This window comes from Octodon degus, unplaced genomic scaffold (assembly GCF_000260255.1).
Source record: "Octodon degus isolate 3935 unplaced genomic scaffold, OctDeg1.0 scaffold00090, whole genome shotgun sequence".
In the NCBI taxonomy this organism is placed as follows: domain Eukaryota; kingdom Metazoa; phylum Chordata; class Mammalia; order Rodentia; family Octodontidae; genus Octodon; species Octodon degus.
Window position 1 is genome coordinate 6,363,239 of NW_004524666.1, and position 18,321 is coordinate 6,381,559.

Sequence of the window (18,321 nt, forward strand, 5' to 3'; positions counted from 1 at the left end):
ATTTGATTTGAAACTGTCTCATTGCTATCTGTTTATCAATAAAATTTTGAAAAAAATAAATCAAATGTACTCTATCTCATAACCAACAACTGCCTTTTTGTTATTTGTCATAGTCAGGGCTTAGAAAGGAAAGGATTTAACACAGTTTATTGAATTACAAATGATTTATAGGATTCCAGATAAGCGCTTATTCCACTGAGCCATCTCCCTGGCCCCTAGGATTCACCCAAAGAGCCAAATGCAAAAGGTTGCAGAATGGGGCCGGGGAGATGGCTCAGTGGAATAAGCGCTTCCCTGGCAAGCGCAAGGGTCTGAGTTCAATCCCCGGTTTGGCCAAAAAAAAAGGTTGCAGAAGATCTGCCCACTAGAGACCCAAAGAATCCGGCTGAGGCCTGGGCTCCACAACAACGTCTCATTCAAGTCTGTATCAAGGATCAGTGCTGGGAAGCCCAAAGGTCAAGGGTGGAAGCTAGAAAGTCTGCACCGGAGGAATAAAGGATCTATACCAACAGGCTGAGGGATCTGCAGCCAGGAAGTGATGCTCAAGGTAAGGACAAATACATATTCACAAATATTTATAGCAGCTTACATTCATAACTGCTAGAACTGGAAGTGCTCTAAATGTCTGTAGAAAGCATACTTCACATCTAGACTGCAGAATATGAGCCAGCCAGTCATGAACAACTATGGAGGAAACATAAAGTACATCAGTAAGTAAACAAACGCAATCTGAATCAATTGCAAACTCTGAACCCAACTGTAGGTGATTCTAGAAAAGGCAAGCAATAGAAGAGTGGCTGCCAGGGAGCCCTTAGCAGAGGAAAGTTGCTCTGTTTGATGCTAGGAAGAGCAGATACATGTCACTTGGCATTTGTCCAGACACACTATACAAGACCAAGAATGAATCCTGTGTCAGCGATATAGCAAGGGTAGTAATGTGTCACTTCTACTTCATCCACTCTAACTCTGCGGAAGGATGCTGGTAACCAGGAAGGGACAGGAAATAGATGGGAACTCCTTACCTTTCACTTGACTTTTCTTTTTTTTTTTTTGCGGAGCCGGGGATTGAACTCAGGCCCTAGCGCTTGCCAAGGAAGCGCTTATTCTACTGAGCCATCTCCCCGGCCCCCTCACTTGATTTTACTATAAACCTAAAACTGCCCTAAAGAGTAAAATCTATTTTAAAAAATGGAATGAAGTACTGATGCTACAGCATAGATGAGTCTCAAAAATATGCTAAGTGAGGGGCTGGAGAGATGGCTCAGTGGTCTAAAGCACCTACTTGGAACAAGCTTGGCAAAGCACAGGGACCACGGTTCGATCCCCCAGCACCACATGCCAGCCAGCTGCCCCCCCTGGTGGGCTGAGCTGGCCACACACACAATAAATAAATAAATAAATAAATAAATGTTTTTTAAAAAAAATATGCTAAGTGAAAGAAACCAGACCCAAAAGATCTCACTTTGTGTGATTTCATTTAAATGAAATGCTCCGGGGGCCAGAGAGATGGCTCAGTAGAATAAGCACTTCCCTGGCAAGTGCAAGGTCCTGAGTTCAAACCCTGTTCCGCTAAAAAAGAAAAGAAAAAGAAATGCTCCGAACAGGCAAACAAAGACAAAAAACAGATTGGAGCAGGGGTGGGAGTGGGGAATATTGCTAAGGTGTAGGTGTTTTTCAGGGGGGTATGAAAATGTTTTCCGGTCGCTTGTGAGACTGGATGCACAATTTTGTGAATACTCTGAAAGCCACCAAGGGGGGCCCAGCCCTAGCTCAGTTCTTTAAGTGGCTGCTTCCACAATGCTGGCAGCCTCAGTTTGCTGTAGTTCGATCCCCACAACACTCCAGCCATGCAAAAGTGCCCTGAAGGCATTCAAGGAACAAAACACACACACACCCCCAAAAAAAAAAAAAAAAAAATCCTTAGGGGCTGGTGAGATGGCTCAGTAGTCTAAAGCACCTAATTAGAACTAATTTAGCAAACACAGGGACCACGGTTCAATCCCCCAGCACCACATACCAGCCAGCCCTGCCCCCTGGTGGGCTGAGCTGGCCACACACACACACACACACACACACACAAATAAATAAAAAAAAAATTTTTTTTAAAAAAAAAGAAAGCCACCAAGCTCTACAAAATATAAACTGGTGAAATGTATAGTATGTGTATTTTTTTATTTTGTATTTTTAGTACAGGGTCTACAGGGTCCCACTACACAGATCAGACTCGTAGTGATCCTCCTCTTTTCAACCTTCCAAGTGCAGGGATTACAGGCGTGTGCCACCATGCCCAGTCTCCATTGCCGTCTTGGTGCACCCCAGGGGCAAGGCCAGCATGGCAAGCCAGGGGATGGAACACCTGGCCCCTGTGTCTGCTTAAGCAGGCGCTGTAATCTGCTATCCACTGAGCTATCTGGCTGGCCCCAAATGTATAATATGTGAACTACATCTCAATATATGTTGTTCGAAAAAATCTAAATACACACATTAATATGTTTTGAAAGCCTAAGGCTGGAGGATTTGAAGTTTGAGGGCACCCTGGCAATTTAGCAAGACCATTTCTCAAAATGACAATTAAAAAGTCCTGAGGGGGGGGGGGAAGCTCTGGGGTGTAACCTTGTGGTAGAGCACCTGCCTAGCATGTTTGAGGTCCTGGATTCAATCCCAAGAACAGCATGCAAAAAAAAAAAAAAAAAGGGCTGGTGAGATGGCTCAGTGGTCTAAAGCACCTACTTGGAACAAGCTTAGCAAAGCACAGGGACCACGGTTCAATCCCCCAGCACCACATGCCAGCCAGCCCCGCCCCCTGGTGGGCTGAGCTGGCCACACACACACACACACACACACACACACATAAATACAAAAAAAAAAAAAAAAACCAACCAGCATGCCTACATAGATAGATAAAACAGTAAATTTTTACCTCAATGTTTAGATGTAGAGTGCAGGCTCTATGTAATATAAACATGCATAGTTAAATCCTGGTTTAAAATCTTAGTCTCATCTTTATTATTATTATTATTATTATTATTATTTTTTTGTGGTACTGAGGATTGAACTCAGGACCCTACGCTTGCCAGGCAAGTGCTTATACTACTGAGCTATCTCCCTGGCCCTCATCATTATTGTAATTAAAGAATAGTTTTTACTTATTGAAGCCTACACAAGCCCCCCAAATGCACAAATTTCCAACTTAGATCTGTCTTAATATCCAATAAAGGAGAACAAAACCAAGAATCCTAGAATAAAAATTAAAAAGTAAAAGAATCCTAGAGTAATTTCCTATGTTGCTCTGGCTAATGACAGCAAGCGCTAAAATTCAGGCTTTTTTTCTGATACTGAGGATAGAACAAAGGGCCTTTGCACTGAGCTACATCCCTAGCCCTTTTTTAAAATGTTGAGACAGGGTCTTATTAAATAGTCTACACAGGCTTGGGGGCCTGCCCAATAGCTCAGCTGTTTAAGTGCCTGCTGAAACAAAGCCTCCAAACTCAAGCTTCTGTGGTTTGAACCCAGATAGTCACGGCAAACCAGAAATGCCCTAAAGGCATCTTCGGGCATCAAAAAAAAAAAAAAAAAGAAAAAAGCCTTCTACCATTTTTGGGGCCAGGGAGATGGCTCAGTGGAATAAGCGCTTCCCTGACAAGCGCAAGGGCCTGAGTTCATCCCCGGTTCAAAAAAAAAAAAGTCTACACAAGCTTAAACTTGTAACCTTCCTGCCTCAGCCTCCCAAGAGTACTAGGATTATTCATGTGCCAGCACAGAACACCAAAACTAAGGCTCTTTTGAACATGCACAAAACTTAAAATCCTCACCTGGGTCTCACAGAGAATGGGTGTCAGGGACAGAGAGGGAGTAGAGAAGATGCTCAGAGCTAGCCTGGGGAAATGCTTCTTCTGAGAGTTAAAAAGTGTATCCCGGTAAGAGTAATGTAAGAGGGCTGGAGAGATGGCTCAGTGGTCTAAAGCACCTACTTGAAACAAGCTTGGCAAAGCACAGGGACCGCGGTTCGATCCCCAGCACCACATGCCAGCCAGACCCGCCCCCTGGTGGACTGAGCTGGCCACACACACACACAATAAATAAATGTAGTAAATAAAAATAATAAGTATTAAAAAAAAAAAAAAAAGTAATGTAAGAATTGCTGGGCCCGGGTAAGAGTAATGTAAGAAGACCTGAGCCAAACCCCGACCTTGTCTCCCAAAGCTGCTAAACGGGCCATGTGGTTCGCTTCCTTGTTTGTTTTGTTCTCTCTGTGTCTCTCTGTCTCTGTCTCTCTGTCTCTGTCTGTCTGTCTGTCTGTCTGTCTGTCTGTCTCTGTGCCTGTTCTTCTGTCTCTGTCTTTTTGAGACAGGGTTTTGCTCTGTAACTCAAGGTGGCCTTGAACTCACTTTATAGCCAGTCTAGCCTCCAATTCATAGTGATTCTCCCGCCTCAGCCTCCCAAATGCTGGGAATACAGGTTTGCGCTGCCACCCCAGGGGGTAGCCCACCCTTCCCATTTCCTATCTACCTTATCAGCCAGGTTCAAGATAACTAGCAAGCAATCAAGAAACAAAGCACATTCGCAAATAGGTAATGGGTACAAAAACAGTGAATCCTTTCCTTTACAGATTCCCTGAAGCATTCTCCAGGGAAATGAGCTCCCTAACAGACAGACAGCCTGAGGCCTGCAATTACAGGCTTTCCGGAACGCCGACTGTGAACTGCGGGAGGGCAGCACCGGCCCCCTGCTGTCCCTAGGGGCAGAGCCTCTCCATCCCCTGCAGAGCACAGCAGAGGAGCGGCTCCAAGCCGCTCAGTGAGCAGACTTCCCCTCCCCAGTACGGAATCCAGACAGAAACACGATTTCACTGGAGGCTGAAGCCAGAGAGAGGACAGTTTCGAGGACGCCCTCCCCAGGTCCGGGCTTAGCAGGTGTGCAGAGCCTGCATCCCCAGAGACAGGGTAGCAGCAACACAGCAGAGCAGGGAGAGGCCGGGCCCTCACCTCCGGTATCAGTCTCCTCCTCTTCGCACTGGGGACACAGTCCAGCTGGCTGTCGCTGCCCAGCTGCCGGCGTTTGCTGGATGCTTGGAGGGCGGTGAAGACGCTGTCCAGAGGGTGCTTCTCTGTGGGCCTGGAGCTCAGGGAGCAGTCCAGAGCGGCATCCTCATTCTCCGTCTCCACCTTCACAGTGTTATTTTTTAGAACTGCAGTAGAGAAGAAACAGGGCTCAGTAGGAAAGGTCAGGCCTGCTCTGCTGAGACCAGCAGGCATTTGTGGGCCAAGCTCTAGCTGTGTACCAGAGAATGAAGTCTAATCACACAACTCTGTTCCTTCCAGCCATGTGATTTTTAATGACTGCACTAGTGCTATGTGATAAAGCCATATTCCAAGTTCAAAATTGGTTTAAAAATCTGTTGCAAGACAGAGAAAAATAACCAAATATTATCTTTTTTGGTGCTACTAAAACATAACTCTGGGACAGGAATAGTGGCACAGGATTAATCCCAGTACCACAGGAGGCTGAGGCAGGGGGATTACAAATTAAAGCCCAACCTTGGTGATTATTAGCAATTTAGCAACACCTAATACCCGTCTCAAAACAAAACATGAGAGAAGGGCTGGGGGATAGAGCTCAGTGCAAAGGTCCTGGGTTCAATCCACAATACCACAAAAGAAGTAACTGAAAAACTATAAGGTGCTCCTAACAATGTATGCAGATAGAGAGGGATGGGAACAAGGGGTTGAAGGAAACCTTTACTTATCTTTTTGTATTTTTGAACTATGTGAATATATATAGCCTGCTCAAAATTGTTAAATTAAAAACTTTTACCTTCTTCTACATCTTCACTGAATTCAGTTGAGTTCATCTTCTATTCCACTAAATGAAAAAACAAAAAAGTCTTCATTTATTGCTTGATTTTTTTTCCTTATTGTTCCCTACCCACAGAGAAACCCTTGACCTGAAGCCCTGGCACTGGGGAATAGGAGGTCAGAGGCTGGGGATGGGGGGCTGCAGGTACTGCCTCTGTGGCCCAGGAAAACTGGAAACACCCATGGAATGCCACTTACTGGCCAGGGGAACATTCTTCCAGCAAATCAAGTCTTAGAAAAGCCCTCTAACTAGATGATCCCTTTTTGGTCTCTGCTTATAAATCCTAGGCATGAAATGAAAGGCTAAAGAAGAAGGGCAGCTGTGAATTCCAAGAAACCAAGCTGAGGCCTTAATACCCTGGATGACCTGTAGCCACCAGCCACTCACGATGTGGCCCATGCAAGTGGCAATGCGTTAAGTATAAAGTACACACCAGATTTCAGGCTTAGACTAGGAGAAGGGATGTAAAGCATTGCCTTAGTAATTGTTGCATACTTATTGCATGCTATAATGCTAGTATTTTGCACTTAAGGGCTAAATAAAATATTTCATCAAAACACACTTGACCTATTCTTTACATCTGGTTGCTAGAGAATTTTAAACTACATGGAGTCCCATTAATTTTTATTGTGTGGCACTAAGCTAGCCCTTTCTACAGAAGCAACAAGGGGAAAAGGCACAGACGAGGGCTTCAGAGCACCCAGTCACTCACAACAGACCCGGAGAGGATGAGGCAGGAAGCACGCAGTGGCACTACTTAGCAGAGCCAGCTCTGACCGCCAGGGCTGCAGCCAAAATGAAACCTATTCCACTGTCAGTATCACAACTAAGTGTTTGGAATTCCTCACATCCCATGCAGTATGTGTATGAACTGTCCCGGGCACAAATGAGGTAGTGACATTTGGAACAGAAGGTTCCAAATTGCAACCTTTAATGTTGCCACTGCATTGCTGTGGTTCCCACAGTGGCTTCACGTAACTACAGAGTTCTCATTTTTGTTGAAAAGCACAGGAAGAAGCACCTGGAAACATCTCTTGTGACACTTCTGTCAGAGAGATGCCAGCTACAACATTCACTAACTAGGCAACAGGCAGCCAGGGAATGATATGTGTTCAACATATTGATAGCCCTCTGTTTTAGAGGGGTGAACGATGTGGCATAGGTGATCTCACTCACAGTAGTGACTTCAAAATCCACTAAGCATGGGAAGAGGTGGGGTACTGTCCTCAGAATATCCCAATAACATGGAAATAGGCACAGTTCTTGTCATTTCTGAGTTATACTACCTCTCAGTGCACGAAGAAAATATCTGAAATTAAAAATAATTCTTACCATGCTTGAAATACCTGTCCAAAAAAAAAAATTCTTGCCAGGTGTGGTGGTACACACCTGTAATCCCAGCACTAGGGAGCCTGAGGAAAGAGGATCATTGTGAGTTGGAGACCAGCCTGTACTACATAATGAACTCAGGGCCAGCCTGAACTACATAGTGGGAGCCTGAGGAAAGAGGATCATTGTGAGTTGGAGACCAGCCTGTACTACATAATGAACTCAGGGCCAGCCTGAACTACGTAGTGATACCCTGTCTCACAAAAAAAAAAAAAAAAAAAAAGAAAGAAAGAAAAAATCAAAAAGACAAATAACATTTTTTGCTCATAAAGCTGTCTCCTGTCTGAAAAACGTCCAAAGTAGAGTATTACTGAAGTAAAAAACTAAGTCCACTTCAAGGATCCACACACTTTTATCTGGCAAAGTTCTGCAATTATTCCATTGTATTTCCAGAAATAAAGTTTGCCTGCCTGCTGGGTACACCTGAGGGCACAGGAGAGTGGGCCAGGCAGGCTCAGAGTCACCAGCTCCTGCCCAGCTAGAGGCCTAGCAAGAAACACTTCAGGCCAACTAGTGCCCTCAGAAACTGCCACATGACCACATATCAATCCCCTCCCAACAAAGGCAAGAGTGAGAAAGCAGAACAGAGCACAGGCCATCAGAGGCAGGGGCAGGGTACAAGTTACATTCTTGAGATTAAAAGGAGGAAGCAGGAGAGATGGCAGATGATTTGAGAAAAAAAAAAAAAGTGGCGAAAAAATACTTCAAAGATTCTGGAAAAAAAAAAAAAGATTCTGGTTAAGCAGAAAAGTGTTGAAAGAAATGAGTGAGCTGGGGCTGGAGAGATGGCTCAGTGGTCTAAAGCACCTACTTAGAACAAGCTCGGCAAAGCACAGGGACCGCAGTTCTATCCCCCAGCACCACATGCCAGCCAGCCCCGCCCCCTGGTGGGCTGAGCTGGCCGCGCGCGCGCGCACACACACACACACACAATAAATGTAAAAAAAAAAAAAAAAAAGATAAAAGCAATGCTAACATTAAAAAGAAAAAAAAGAAATGAGTGAGCTGAACCTACAACCCCAGCACTTGGTAGACTGAGGCAGGAGGAGGACCAGCCTGGGCTACACACCAAAGGCTCCGTTTCCACAAAGTAAAAATCAAAGGGTGAGCAAATGCTAGAAGGAAGGGAAACAAAAGGCCAAGTGCGGTTGGTATACACTTATACTCCTAGCACTCTGGATAGCTGAGGCACGAGGACTACAAATTTAAGCTCAGTCTGGGCAATTTATCAATTAGGCAAGACTCTGTCTCCCCGACTCATAAATAAAAATTAAAAAACAGGTTGAGAATGTAGCTCAGTGTGAAGGCCCTGGGTAGCACCACAAAAAAAAAAAAAAAAAAGCGAAAAAGAAAACAAGGGAGCTGAGGAGATGGCTCAGTAGAATAAGCACATGCCTGGCAAGGGCCTGAGCTCAATCCCTGGTTCTGCAAAAAAAAAAAAAAAGAAAGAAAGAAAGAAAGAAAAGAAAAGAAAACAAGATTGGATAAAAGCATCACAGGGAAGACTAGAGGAACAAAACAAGGATGTACTGTTTATCTGCCATGAAACTTGCCCACCCTTGTTCTTCTGGTGCTTGTCAATAGGAGCTACGTGGAGCTACCATCCCGGACACTGAAATGGCAAGTTAGCCCTACTCCCCACCCCCCAGCCCCACCCGTGAAGCTCTGGAAGCCACAGGGGAGCACATACAGCCCCTGCACAGAGGGCTGCAGGATGTCAAGGATGCCTAGGAGCCCAAAGGCCTGGGAAGAAGTGGGAGAAAGGGCCAGCTGCCTTAGCATCTATGACATCCAGAGTGCATCTGCCTTGGAAGATGGTTCTTTCAACTTTGCAGAACATCAACAGATGCTAGGTAAGCAGGAAGCAGCCTGAGCCATCCAGACAGCTACCCGCTGGGCAGAAGGCCAGCCTCCCACGGTGCGGTGGGCAGTGCCGGGTGAAGGTCCTCTTCGCATAGTAGCCCACAATCTGCACACTGAGCACCTCCAACTCACTCTGAGCTAAGTGAATCCCAACATCACCATGAAAGAAACCCAGGACAGGCCACCAGCTCAGTGTCACAGAGAGACAGAGTGGCAGAACCAGGGCTGAAGGTGAGTCTATCTGTACCTCTGTCAGCCAGCCAGAGAAAGAGCAGCACCCTCCTTTTTGTGCCTTCGATGAACCCAGCCTGGCTGGGCTCAGGGCTCTGTCCAGCAGCACCAGGGAACCAATCCACACTTCCTTCACCACAGAGAAGCTACCTGGAAATTCAGCCTGCTTGGGGCTTGGAAGAGACTCCACCCTGCCCTGCACAGAAGTTTCTGCACGGGGACGTGCAGGTCACTCCCTGCATCCCAAAGCCAACTAGTGACAGCTCAGCAACAAGCCGCGGCCGGGGAGAAAGGAGAGAGGTATCATGTTGCTACCTCCATTTCCTGGTCATCCATCGGTTCAGTGGAAGGTCACGAACTCTGCTCTTCGTGGGTAGACACGAGCAGCCAGATGCCGTGCATGCCACAGACATTCCTTCCCATTGTGTAACTGTAGGTTAGGAGAAGCCACGCAGCCAATACTGTCCCTACAGCATCAGGCTGCTGCCACGCCTGTGTCTTCCACCTGCTGGCCTGCGTGTGATCTTTCAGTGTCTCCTCCCTCCAAAACCTTCCCTCTCAGGACAAAACTCAATCCGGGCATCACTCCTTATGCATGAAGCCCACTCAAATTTGCTTTCTCCCCAGAATGGCTGTCCACTCTGGCAGGAACAGTAGCAAACATCTGAAGTCCAGTGCTCAGGTGGTTGGGGTCACCAAGGTCCTGTGCCAGTCTGCACTATAGAGTAAGACCAAGAGCAGCCTGGACTACACAGTGAGACCCTGCCTCAAAAAAATCAAAGCAGCTGGTTATGGTGGCACACACCTATAATCTCAGCACTTGGGGCTGAGGCACGAGGATCACCTCAAGTCCGAGGCCAGCCTGACTACACAGTTCAAGGCTAGCATGAACTACATAGGAGACTGTCTCAAAACAAACGAAGAAGTCTTCCTAGAGATATTCTGCATCAGTGGTTCCCAAGCAGGGGAGTGTGGAGAGGACTCAGGTGGCGGTGTGCTCCCACTGTACGTGTCCTCCTCCAACTTCACCATTAGAAGGCTGGCAGCCTGAGCCGCCTGGGAGAATGGAGAGTGGAATGTGTACCACCCAACAGACACCGCAGCCAGGACTCTTTCTGAAGACTGAGGAGGCAAACTCACCCAAACAAGACCCCCAGTTGGAAACATTTTCAAACTGTTTCGGGCACCAGCTGGCAAGCATGAGGTCCTGAGTTTGATTCTTGGTACCAAAAAAAAAAAGCCCTGTCTTTTCCCTCCCATTCTCTGTGTGGAGGAGCTCCCCAGAGACCACAGCTGGTTCACAGGAGCCCAATGACCGAGAGCGCCAGGACAGCTGCGCTCATCCCTGTGTCCTCACACCAGGGCTGCCTGCCTCTGGCCTGTGCACTAGTGCAGCGTGCCACTCCACAGGAGCCAAGCCCAGCCCTCAGTGGCCTCCTTTGCAAATCCCGCTAGGGATGTCAATAGTGTTGCTCATTTTATTAGGTTCTTTAAAAGTACGCCTACACCCAAGTCATAAAAATGCTATTCTATATCCTTGTAATGGATATTTGTTCTTGTTAGTATTCATCATTTAAAAAATAAGTAAATATTTAAAAAAACAAATTTTTATCAATAAACAAAATATTCATCTAACTCAAAAAAAGTAGATATTTAAATTTTCCCAGCTTCACTTTACTCTTTTTAACATCCTGAATATGGACAGATACAAACCACAAAAATGAACATGGGGTGGGTTTTGCCAATAATTTTTAGTCTATAGTGATCTCAATGTAAACAAGTTTGATACGGATCACAGAAAGCTACTAGCTTTACGCTGAGATCCCCTAGAAGGGATCTTGAGAGGACACCCTGGAGGCAAGTTGGTTTCTGTGGGAGACACCAAGGCAGGCTCCCTTCTGCTGGGGAGCCATGCACAGGGCATGGGCAGTGTGGGGCACCCTGCTCTACCCAGGACACCCCAGGGCCCACACACCAGCCTGCCCCCACAAGCGCTGCCAGGTTGGAGCTTTACCACAAACTTGTCCAGGGGCCAGGGAGATGGCTCAGTAGAATAAGTGTTTGCCTGGCAAGCGCAAGGGCCTGAGTTCAATCCCTGGTTCCACAAAAAAAAAAAAAAAAAAAACAAACTCGTCCAGTCTAGTTTACAGGATGACACAGAGAGGCAGCTGGAGAGCAGAGAGGGACCTCAGACGACACACGCATTGCATGTTGTAGGACCCCAGGAACAAAAGGTAAGGCCTGAGCCTGCCATGGGCAGGGGTGCTGGTCCCTGTGCAGGGTTATATGCCAGGCAGGGGCAGAAAGCAGTCCCACAGAAGTACACCCAACCCCTAAGGAGTGTGTCAAGAACAGAAGGCAGGAGAGAAAAGCAGGGGGAAAGGCAGTGGCCAGGACCTGGAGGTCAGGGGACAACACAGGACTGCAACTCCCCCCTAGCACACATGGGCTGCCTATCACACCTGTGGAGGGGTCCCCAGTGCTTGAAATTTGGCCACCTTGATGCAATATTTTTTCTTCTTTTTTTTTTAGGCAGGGTCTTGCTATGTAGTTCAGCTAGGTCTTTTTTTTTTTTTTTTTTTTGCGGAACCAGGGCTTGCTTGAACTCAGCCAGGTCTTAAACTAACTTTGTAGCCCAGGTTGGCCTTGAAATCATGGCAATCCTCCTGCCTCAGCCTCTCAAGTCCTGAGATAACAGGTAGATGCAAATTTTCAAACTCTAATATTAAATGTGGACATACAAGACCTTTTTCCTCCTTAAAGATAAGGGGCCGGGGAGATGGCTCAGTGGAATAAGTGCTTCCCTGGCAAGTGCAAGGGCCTGAGTTCAACTGCCTGTCCTACAAAGAGAGAGAGAGAGAGAGAGAGAGAGAGAGAGAGAGAGAGAGAGAGAGAGAAATGATAAATTTTTAAGTTTTGGTACTGGGGACTGAACCCAAGGCCTGGGCACTACATCCCCAACCCTTTCTCATTTTACATTTTGAGACAGGGTCTTGCTAAGTCATTAAATGGACCAGGTTGGGCTAGAACTTGTAATCCTCCTGCCTCAGCCTTCCAAAGTACAGGGATTACAGGAGTGTAGCACCACAACTAGAAGAGGGGAGAGAGAATGTGAACCAAAATCAATTTGAGGGGGCAATTTCACATAGGAATTATGCTATCCAAGTCAATAAAGAAACTAACTTAGGGCCAGGGAAGATGGCTCAGTGGAATAAGCACTTGCCTGGCAAGTGCAGGGGCCTGAGTTCAATCCCCGGTTCCATCAAAAAAGAAAAAGAAATTAACTTGGTATTCCTCATCATGTCCTGCAGACCACTGGGAAGGGCCAGGGTAGAACTCAGCGGGGCAGTGCTTGCCTAGCATTCCTTGGGCCCTGGGCTCAGTCCCAGCAATGGAGGAAGGAGGGCACCCTGACCTAATCGCTCAGTACCCGCAGAGCATCACACACTTGAGATTCTGAGCCCTAACAACAAACAAAAAAGCCAGAGGACAATGAATCTGGGCCTGGAGGCCTCCTCACACTTGGCGGTTAGTTTTACCCTCACCACAGCAAAGAACTAGACGCCAGGCTAGGACCATGGGAATCCAGAGAGGTAGGGAAGCCCTAAAGAACCACTAGCCCTTATTAATCACACACACTACATGAAAACCAGCAGAGGGGCTGGTGAGATGGCTCAGTGGTCTAAAGCACCTACTTAGAACAAGCTTAGCAAAGCACAGGGACCGCGGTTCAATCCCCCAGCACCACATGCCAGCCAGCCCCGCCCCCTGGTGGGCTGAGCTCCCCCCACACACACAAATAAATAAATAAATAAAAATTAAAAGAAAAGAAAACCAGCAGAGAAGATACAAGAGAAGCTGGGTATGGTGCTGCACCTGTGATCTCAGCACTTGGGAGGAGCAGGTAGGAGCATTGCCCAGTTTGAGGTCAACTTGAAGCACACAGTGAGTTCAAGGTCAGTCTGAAATACAAAGCCAGACTGTTTAAAAAAAAAATGGCCAGGCTTGGTGACTGAAGCAGGAGGATTACCACAGATTCAAAGCCAGCCTGGGCTACACAGTGAGACCCTGTGTCAAACAAATAAACTCCCAAGAAAGCCAAATGTGAATGCAAAGGAGAAAAAGAACCAACTTTAAACCCAAGGAAATGTCACTGCCCCAGTGGATGCACAGCACTCTATCACTACAGTTGCTCAAGGTTTGATTCTTTTTTTTTTTTTTTTCCGGAACTGGGGTTTGAACTCAGGCCCTTGTACTTGCCAGGGAAGCACTTATTCCACTGAGCCATCTCCCCAGCCCCTTGGTTCTTTTCCAAAATATGCCAAATTTCAGGGGTGAAACAAATCCACACAGACCAAGCATCCTGGACCAGGGGGGCGGGGGGGGGGGGGCCTACAGCCAGGCTGCTCAGCAGATCCGAAGCTGACAGGGGGAACTGATAGTCCAGAACAGAGGTTAGCAGTTCTGTAGGGCGGACACTCAGCTTTCTCCACTCAGGGCCAGCACAATGGTCCGCATGGCTCACTTGGCTCTCCTGGACTCGGGGACCTCACCTGCAGCCTCCTTCCTCACCTCAACACCAGAGACCTGCCAGGGTGGCTCCAGATAAAGAGAAGGCTCAGAGAGCTGAGGAGCTGGGCTACCAGGAAGGAAGGAAGGTGAGCTCAGCGCGCCAAAAGGGCAGGGTGGGATCCATGCAGAGGAGTCTGGCAGGAAACTCCATTTAGGTGTGAGGTCCTGCAGGGAGGGGAGGTGCCCCTGCAGACCGAGGTCTCCTCCCTCCCCTGGGGGTCCCAAGTAAGGAAGTATTCTCTAGAGCTCTCCTCAGCACAGGCAGCCGGAGGCCATGGTACCCATCTACCACACTCTGAAGAATCCAATGCAGTGGAGAGCCTGGACAGACCAGACCCTTTATAAAAGCCACCAGATGCTTGCAGCTGGCCTCAAGTCACACAGACAGGCAGCAGACCCAGAAATGGGAAGTGCTTGACTTCCTGAAGCCTCAAGGTTCAAATCCTAGCCAGCTGATTTCAGATGCTGCCTGCTTCCTAGAAACATCTGCCAGCCAGAACCTGCCAAAGGGTAGAGATGCAGGTCAGGGAGAAGCCGGCCCTGCAGCCCAGACATTGGCCTCTCACAGCAAATCCTCCTTACCCCAAGACCTGTTTTTTGATGTTAGGTGAAGCAAATGCTATCTTGCCACATTTCCTTAAGGTGAACCCCCGAATTAGGGATACACTTGGGGACCAGACATGGTGGCATATGCCTGTAATCCTAGCACCTGGGATGCTGAGGCAGGAGAACTGCCATGGGTTCGAGGCTAGCTTGGACTGCAGACCCTGTCTCAAAATCAAAAACCTCACTTAAACATTTTCCTATCACATTGCACACAATCTGATTTCATCAGCTTCTGCATTGTACATCAAAATTAACTCCCTCCCCCAATTTTTTGAGAGAGGGTCTCAATATGTAACCCAGGCTTATCTTGAACTTGCAGCAACCCTCCTGCCCCAGCCTTCCAAGTACTAGGATTATAGGTGTGTGCCACCATGCCCCATTTCACATCTAGAAATTAAGTACAGAAAAGGAGGGCAGCAGCTGATATTTATGTAGCTGGCTCATGCTCTATGCATTCACCATGTTAACCCATGCAATCCTGACATGAACTCCAGTACAGCTGGAAGCTCTGCACCTTGCTAGAGGACTCGAACAAGAACAGGAAGAGGGACCAAATGAAGGCAGATTCCCAGGGGACAGCCTTGTCCAGCCTTCTAAGGCAGCAAAGACTGAGAAAGGGGGTGTGAGCACCAGCTCCGTCTTCCCTTTTGGATCAGGCAGCACCTGTGTGCTGGGCTCAGGATGCAGGAGCACATCGAATAGCCACTTGAGTCCTCCGATGCCTAGGTAGCCACAAGGGACTACAGTGACCTTTAAGATGGCCATTCTGCATTGAACTTCGGAGTCAGGGAGAACTGGGTTGCAAACTCTGACCTTTAACTCACATTATGTTGGAATTTTGTTTGTTTGAGACAGGGTCTTGCTGTTTGCTTTAGGCTGGTCTTGAGCTATGTAGTCCACACTGGCTTTGAACTCTCAGCAGTCCTGCCTCAGTCTCCCAGGTGCTGAGATTACAGGCATGCAATACCACACCCAACTTAACCCCAACTTTTAAAAAGGCTTTTAGCCAGTTTCAGTGTTTAGCATCTAACACCACAGAGCTGCTTCCCTATCCGTTCAAGCTTTGGTTCCTCTGTGAAATTAAGCTGAGTACAATTATCTCATCTCAGTTTGTGTGAAAATTACAAAATATTCAATGTGACCTATTACAAATTTTTTTTTTAATTTTGATAAATTTTTTTAAATTTTAATTTATTTGGTCCAGGGTTTCACTACACAGCTCGGACTCATAGTGATCCCCCTGTCTCAGCAATGGGAATACAGGCATGTGGCCCATCTGGTTTTGGTGGCTGGCAGGGCATGCAACACCAGGGATGGAACCCGGGACCTTGCACTTGCCAGGAAGGTGCTTAAACCACTGAGCTATCTTCCCAAGCCCCTACAGATAAAATTTTTGATATGAACTATAAAATAAAATCCGTTAAAAGTCCAGAATACTAGCACACACCTGTAATCTCAGCACAGAAGAGGCTGAGGTGGGACAACTGCTCCAAATGCAGGGCCAGCCTGGGCTACAATAGTGAGTTCCAGACCATCCCATACATAGCAAGACCCAGACCCAAGAAACAAGATTTACAACTGTTCAGCTCTTCTTTCAAATGAAAAAAAAGATAATAACTGGAGACGGGTGAAATCAAATCAAAGCTCTCCCCAAGGACATGAAGAATGTTCCCAAGCCATCCCACTAGTGGCCAGCTGGGTCTCTGGGTTCATAGGTCGTCCCAGAGCCTCAGGGCTCTCAGAACTCAGCCCTCTAGGCAGTGGCACGCTGCCCATGGGACTAGCAAGACATGCTTGCAATTTGTTTTTATTTTTAGACACATCTGCCACTACAGCTTAAGAAGGACCAGTCCTCACAAAGCCAGGGCAGTTTTCCCCAAATTTTCCTAAAGCTGTAATTGTTGTTGCTTTCCTCAATCACTCAGACTGCAGCTTCATCTTCCATCAAGCATTAAAGTTCAAACTACTAAAAGGGCTGATTTTAAGTACATTTCAAGAAGGAGTAAAAATGGAGGAAAGGTATGTTATTGGAAGATCTGCTGAGAAAACCTGAGTTCCAAAACAGTAGTTTGAACCAGGCATAGTTGTGAATGTCTGTAATCTCAGCAGTTGGGATTATGCAGAGGGAGGAGGATCACTTCTGAGTCTGAGGCCAGCTGAATTCAAAGCCAGCCTGAACTATGTAGTGAGATCCTGTCTCAAAAAAAAACAAAAAACTAATAATAAATTTTTATGTAATCAAACATGTCAGGGTTTAATCCAATCTTGCTTTTTTTTTTTTTTTTTTTTTTTTGGTGAAACCAGTGAATGAATTCACGCCCTTGGGCTTGCCTGGGAATCACTTATTCTACTGAGCCATCTTCCCCTGCCCCTGGCCTTTCCTAATTACCAATCATTCTGCCATATCTTGATTCACATAAGGTGCTATGAAGAGACCCCATGGGAGCATGTGAAGACTGCTGGGATGCTGACCACCTTTTGGTCCGTTGGGTCCTAACTGGCCTCTCTTCTAGGTCTGTGTGGGTGATAACTGGGGATGGGAGGGGAACAACATAAAAGTTTTAGGTTAATTAGTTCAACAAGAGAGCACATCTCCTATCTAGTTAAAGCCCATACCGGATAGCAGCTTTCGCATGACTTTTTTTGGGGGGGACTCAGGGGTTGAGACAGGGTCTCACCCATGCAGTGAGAGCACTCTAGCTACTTCTAGTTAACCCACCAGAATGACTGCCCACTCTAACCCCAGCTTCTCAAATTCATAAGTGTCTCTCCATTCATTTAGCAAATATTTAACGAATGCCTACTCAGTTTCCACAGAATAGTAACTGAGGACGCAAAACTAGTAAGAAAGACACAAATTCTTGCCCAAATAGTATTGAGGGTAGGTGGCAGTGTCCTGAATGGAGATATAAAGCCAAAAACCAGAACTTTATGATTGCAACAAGAAAAAACTGCTGGGTGGAGGTCAGAAGGCAAAAAAAGACCTTCTGCAAACACCAATCTAGCGCAAAGGGCTAACTTCCGTGCCTCAGTTTCCTGCAGCCTTAACTTTCTGGCACTCTGCCGCTCCCTGCGACACGCTAAATGTCTGTGGTAAAGCATGCAAATGTTTAGATGAAGCTGAACACCTCCTTTACTTTGAAATGTTTACCCCCATCCGGATAACCCTTGTCTGCTCGGTCTTCATGTCCAAAATTCCTCCAGAGCCGCCACCTAAACAAACACCTCGTTTTTTTTTTTTTTTTTTAATGAAAATATACAGCAATATAGACATACACATGTGCCTAAGTCTCGAGAAGGCCCTCCAAAAGCGTGGGAAATCACGCCACCGACAGAGAGAGCAAAGGGGGCGGTCACGCGGGGCGACAAGCGCCCCAGGGTGCAGCTCCGCCAGGGTCAGGAAGGCCTCGCGCCAGCCGGGTGCATACACACCCAAGGCGCCAGGCCCGCCTCCAGCGCCCGGGCAGCGGGAACCGCGGACCGCCGTGGAACGGCTGGGAGGGCCCGCGCCCCCTAGTGGCGGGGCGCGTCCCTCTCCGCGCCCGGTCGTCACGGTCGCCGCTGCCGGCCTCGCTCCCTCTGCAGTCCCCGGCAGCGTCTCTCAGATCGGCTGCTCGTCGGCCTCTGACACCGCGCCGCCTGCCCAGCAGTTCCGTCCAGTTCCCGCCCCCTGCTCCCGCTCAGTCACCCCCTTCCACACGCGGCGCCGCCGTCCCCCGCCGCAGCCCGGCTGAGGCGCCCAGGGCTCCGCAGAGCCTTCCGGCGGCCCCGACCGCTCCATCGCGGCGCCCGGCGGGGGTGCGG

At 47.6% G+C, this 18,321-nt stretch overlaps 1 protein-coding gene across 1 annotated transcript in view; it reads right to left on the reverse strand.

Annotated features, from left to right (window-relative positions):
• The window catches only part of Bend3 (BEN domain containing 3), a 43,595-nt gene that overhangs the window by 24,817 nt on the left and 457 nt on the right, over nt 1–18,321 (reverse strand). Inside the window, exons 2-3 of the mRNA XM_004637469.3 lie at nt 5,815–5,862; nt 4,986–5,188 (exon numbers count right to left, since the gene is read on the reverse strand). Of these exons, the coding sequence (XP_004637526.1) occupies nt 4,986–5,188; nt 5,815–5,851 (240 nt within the window). The 5' untranslated portion in view covers nt 5,852–5,862. The remainder of the gene's footprint in view (nt 1–4,985; nt 5,189–5,814; nt 5,863–18,321) is intronic.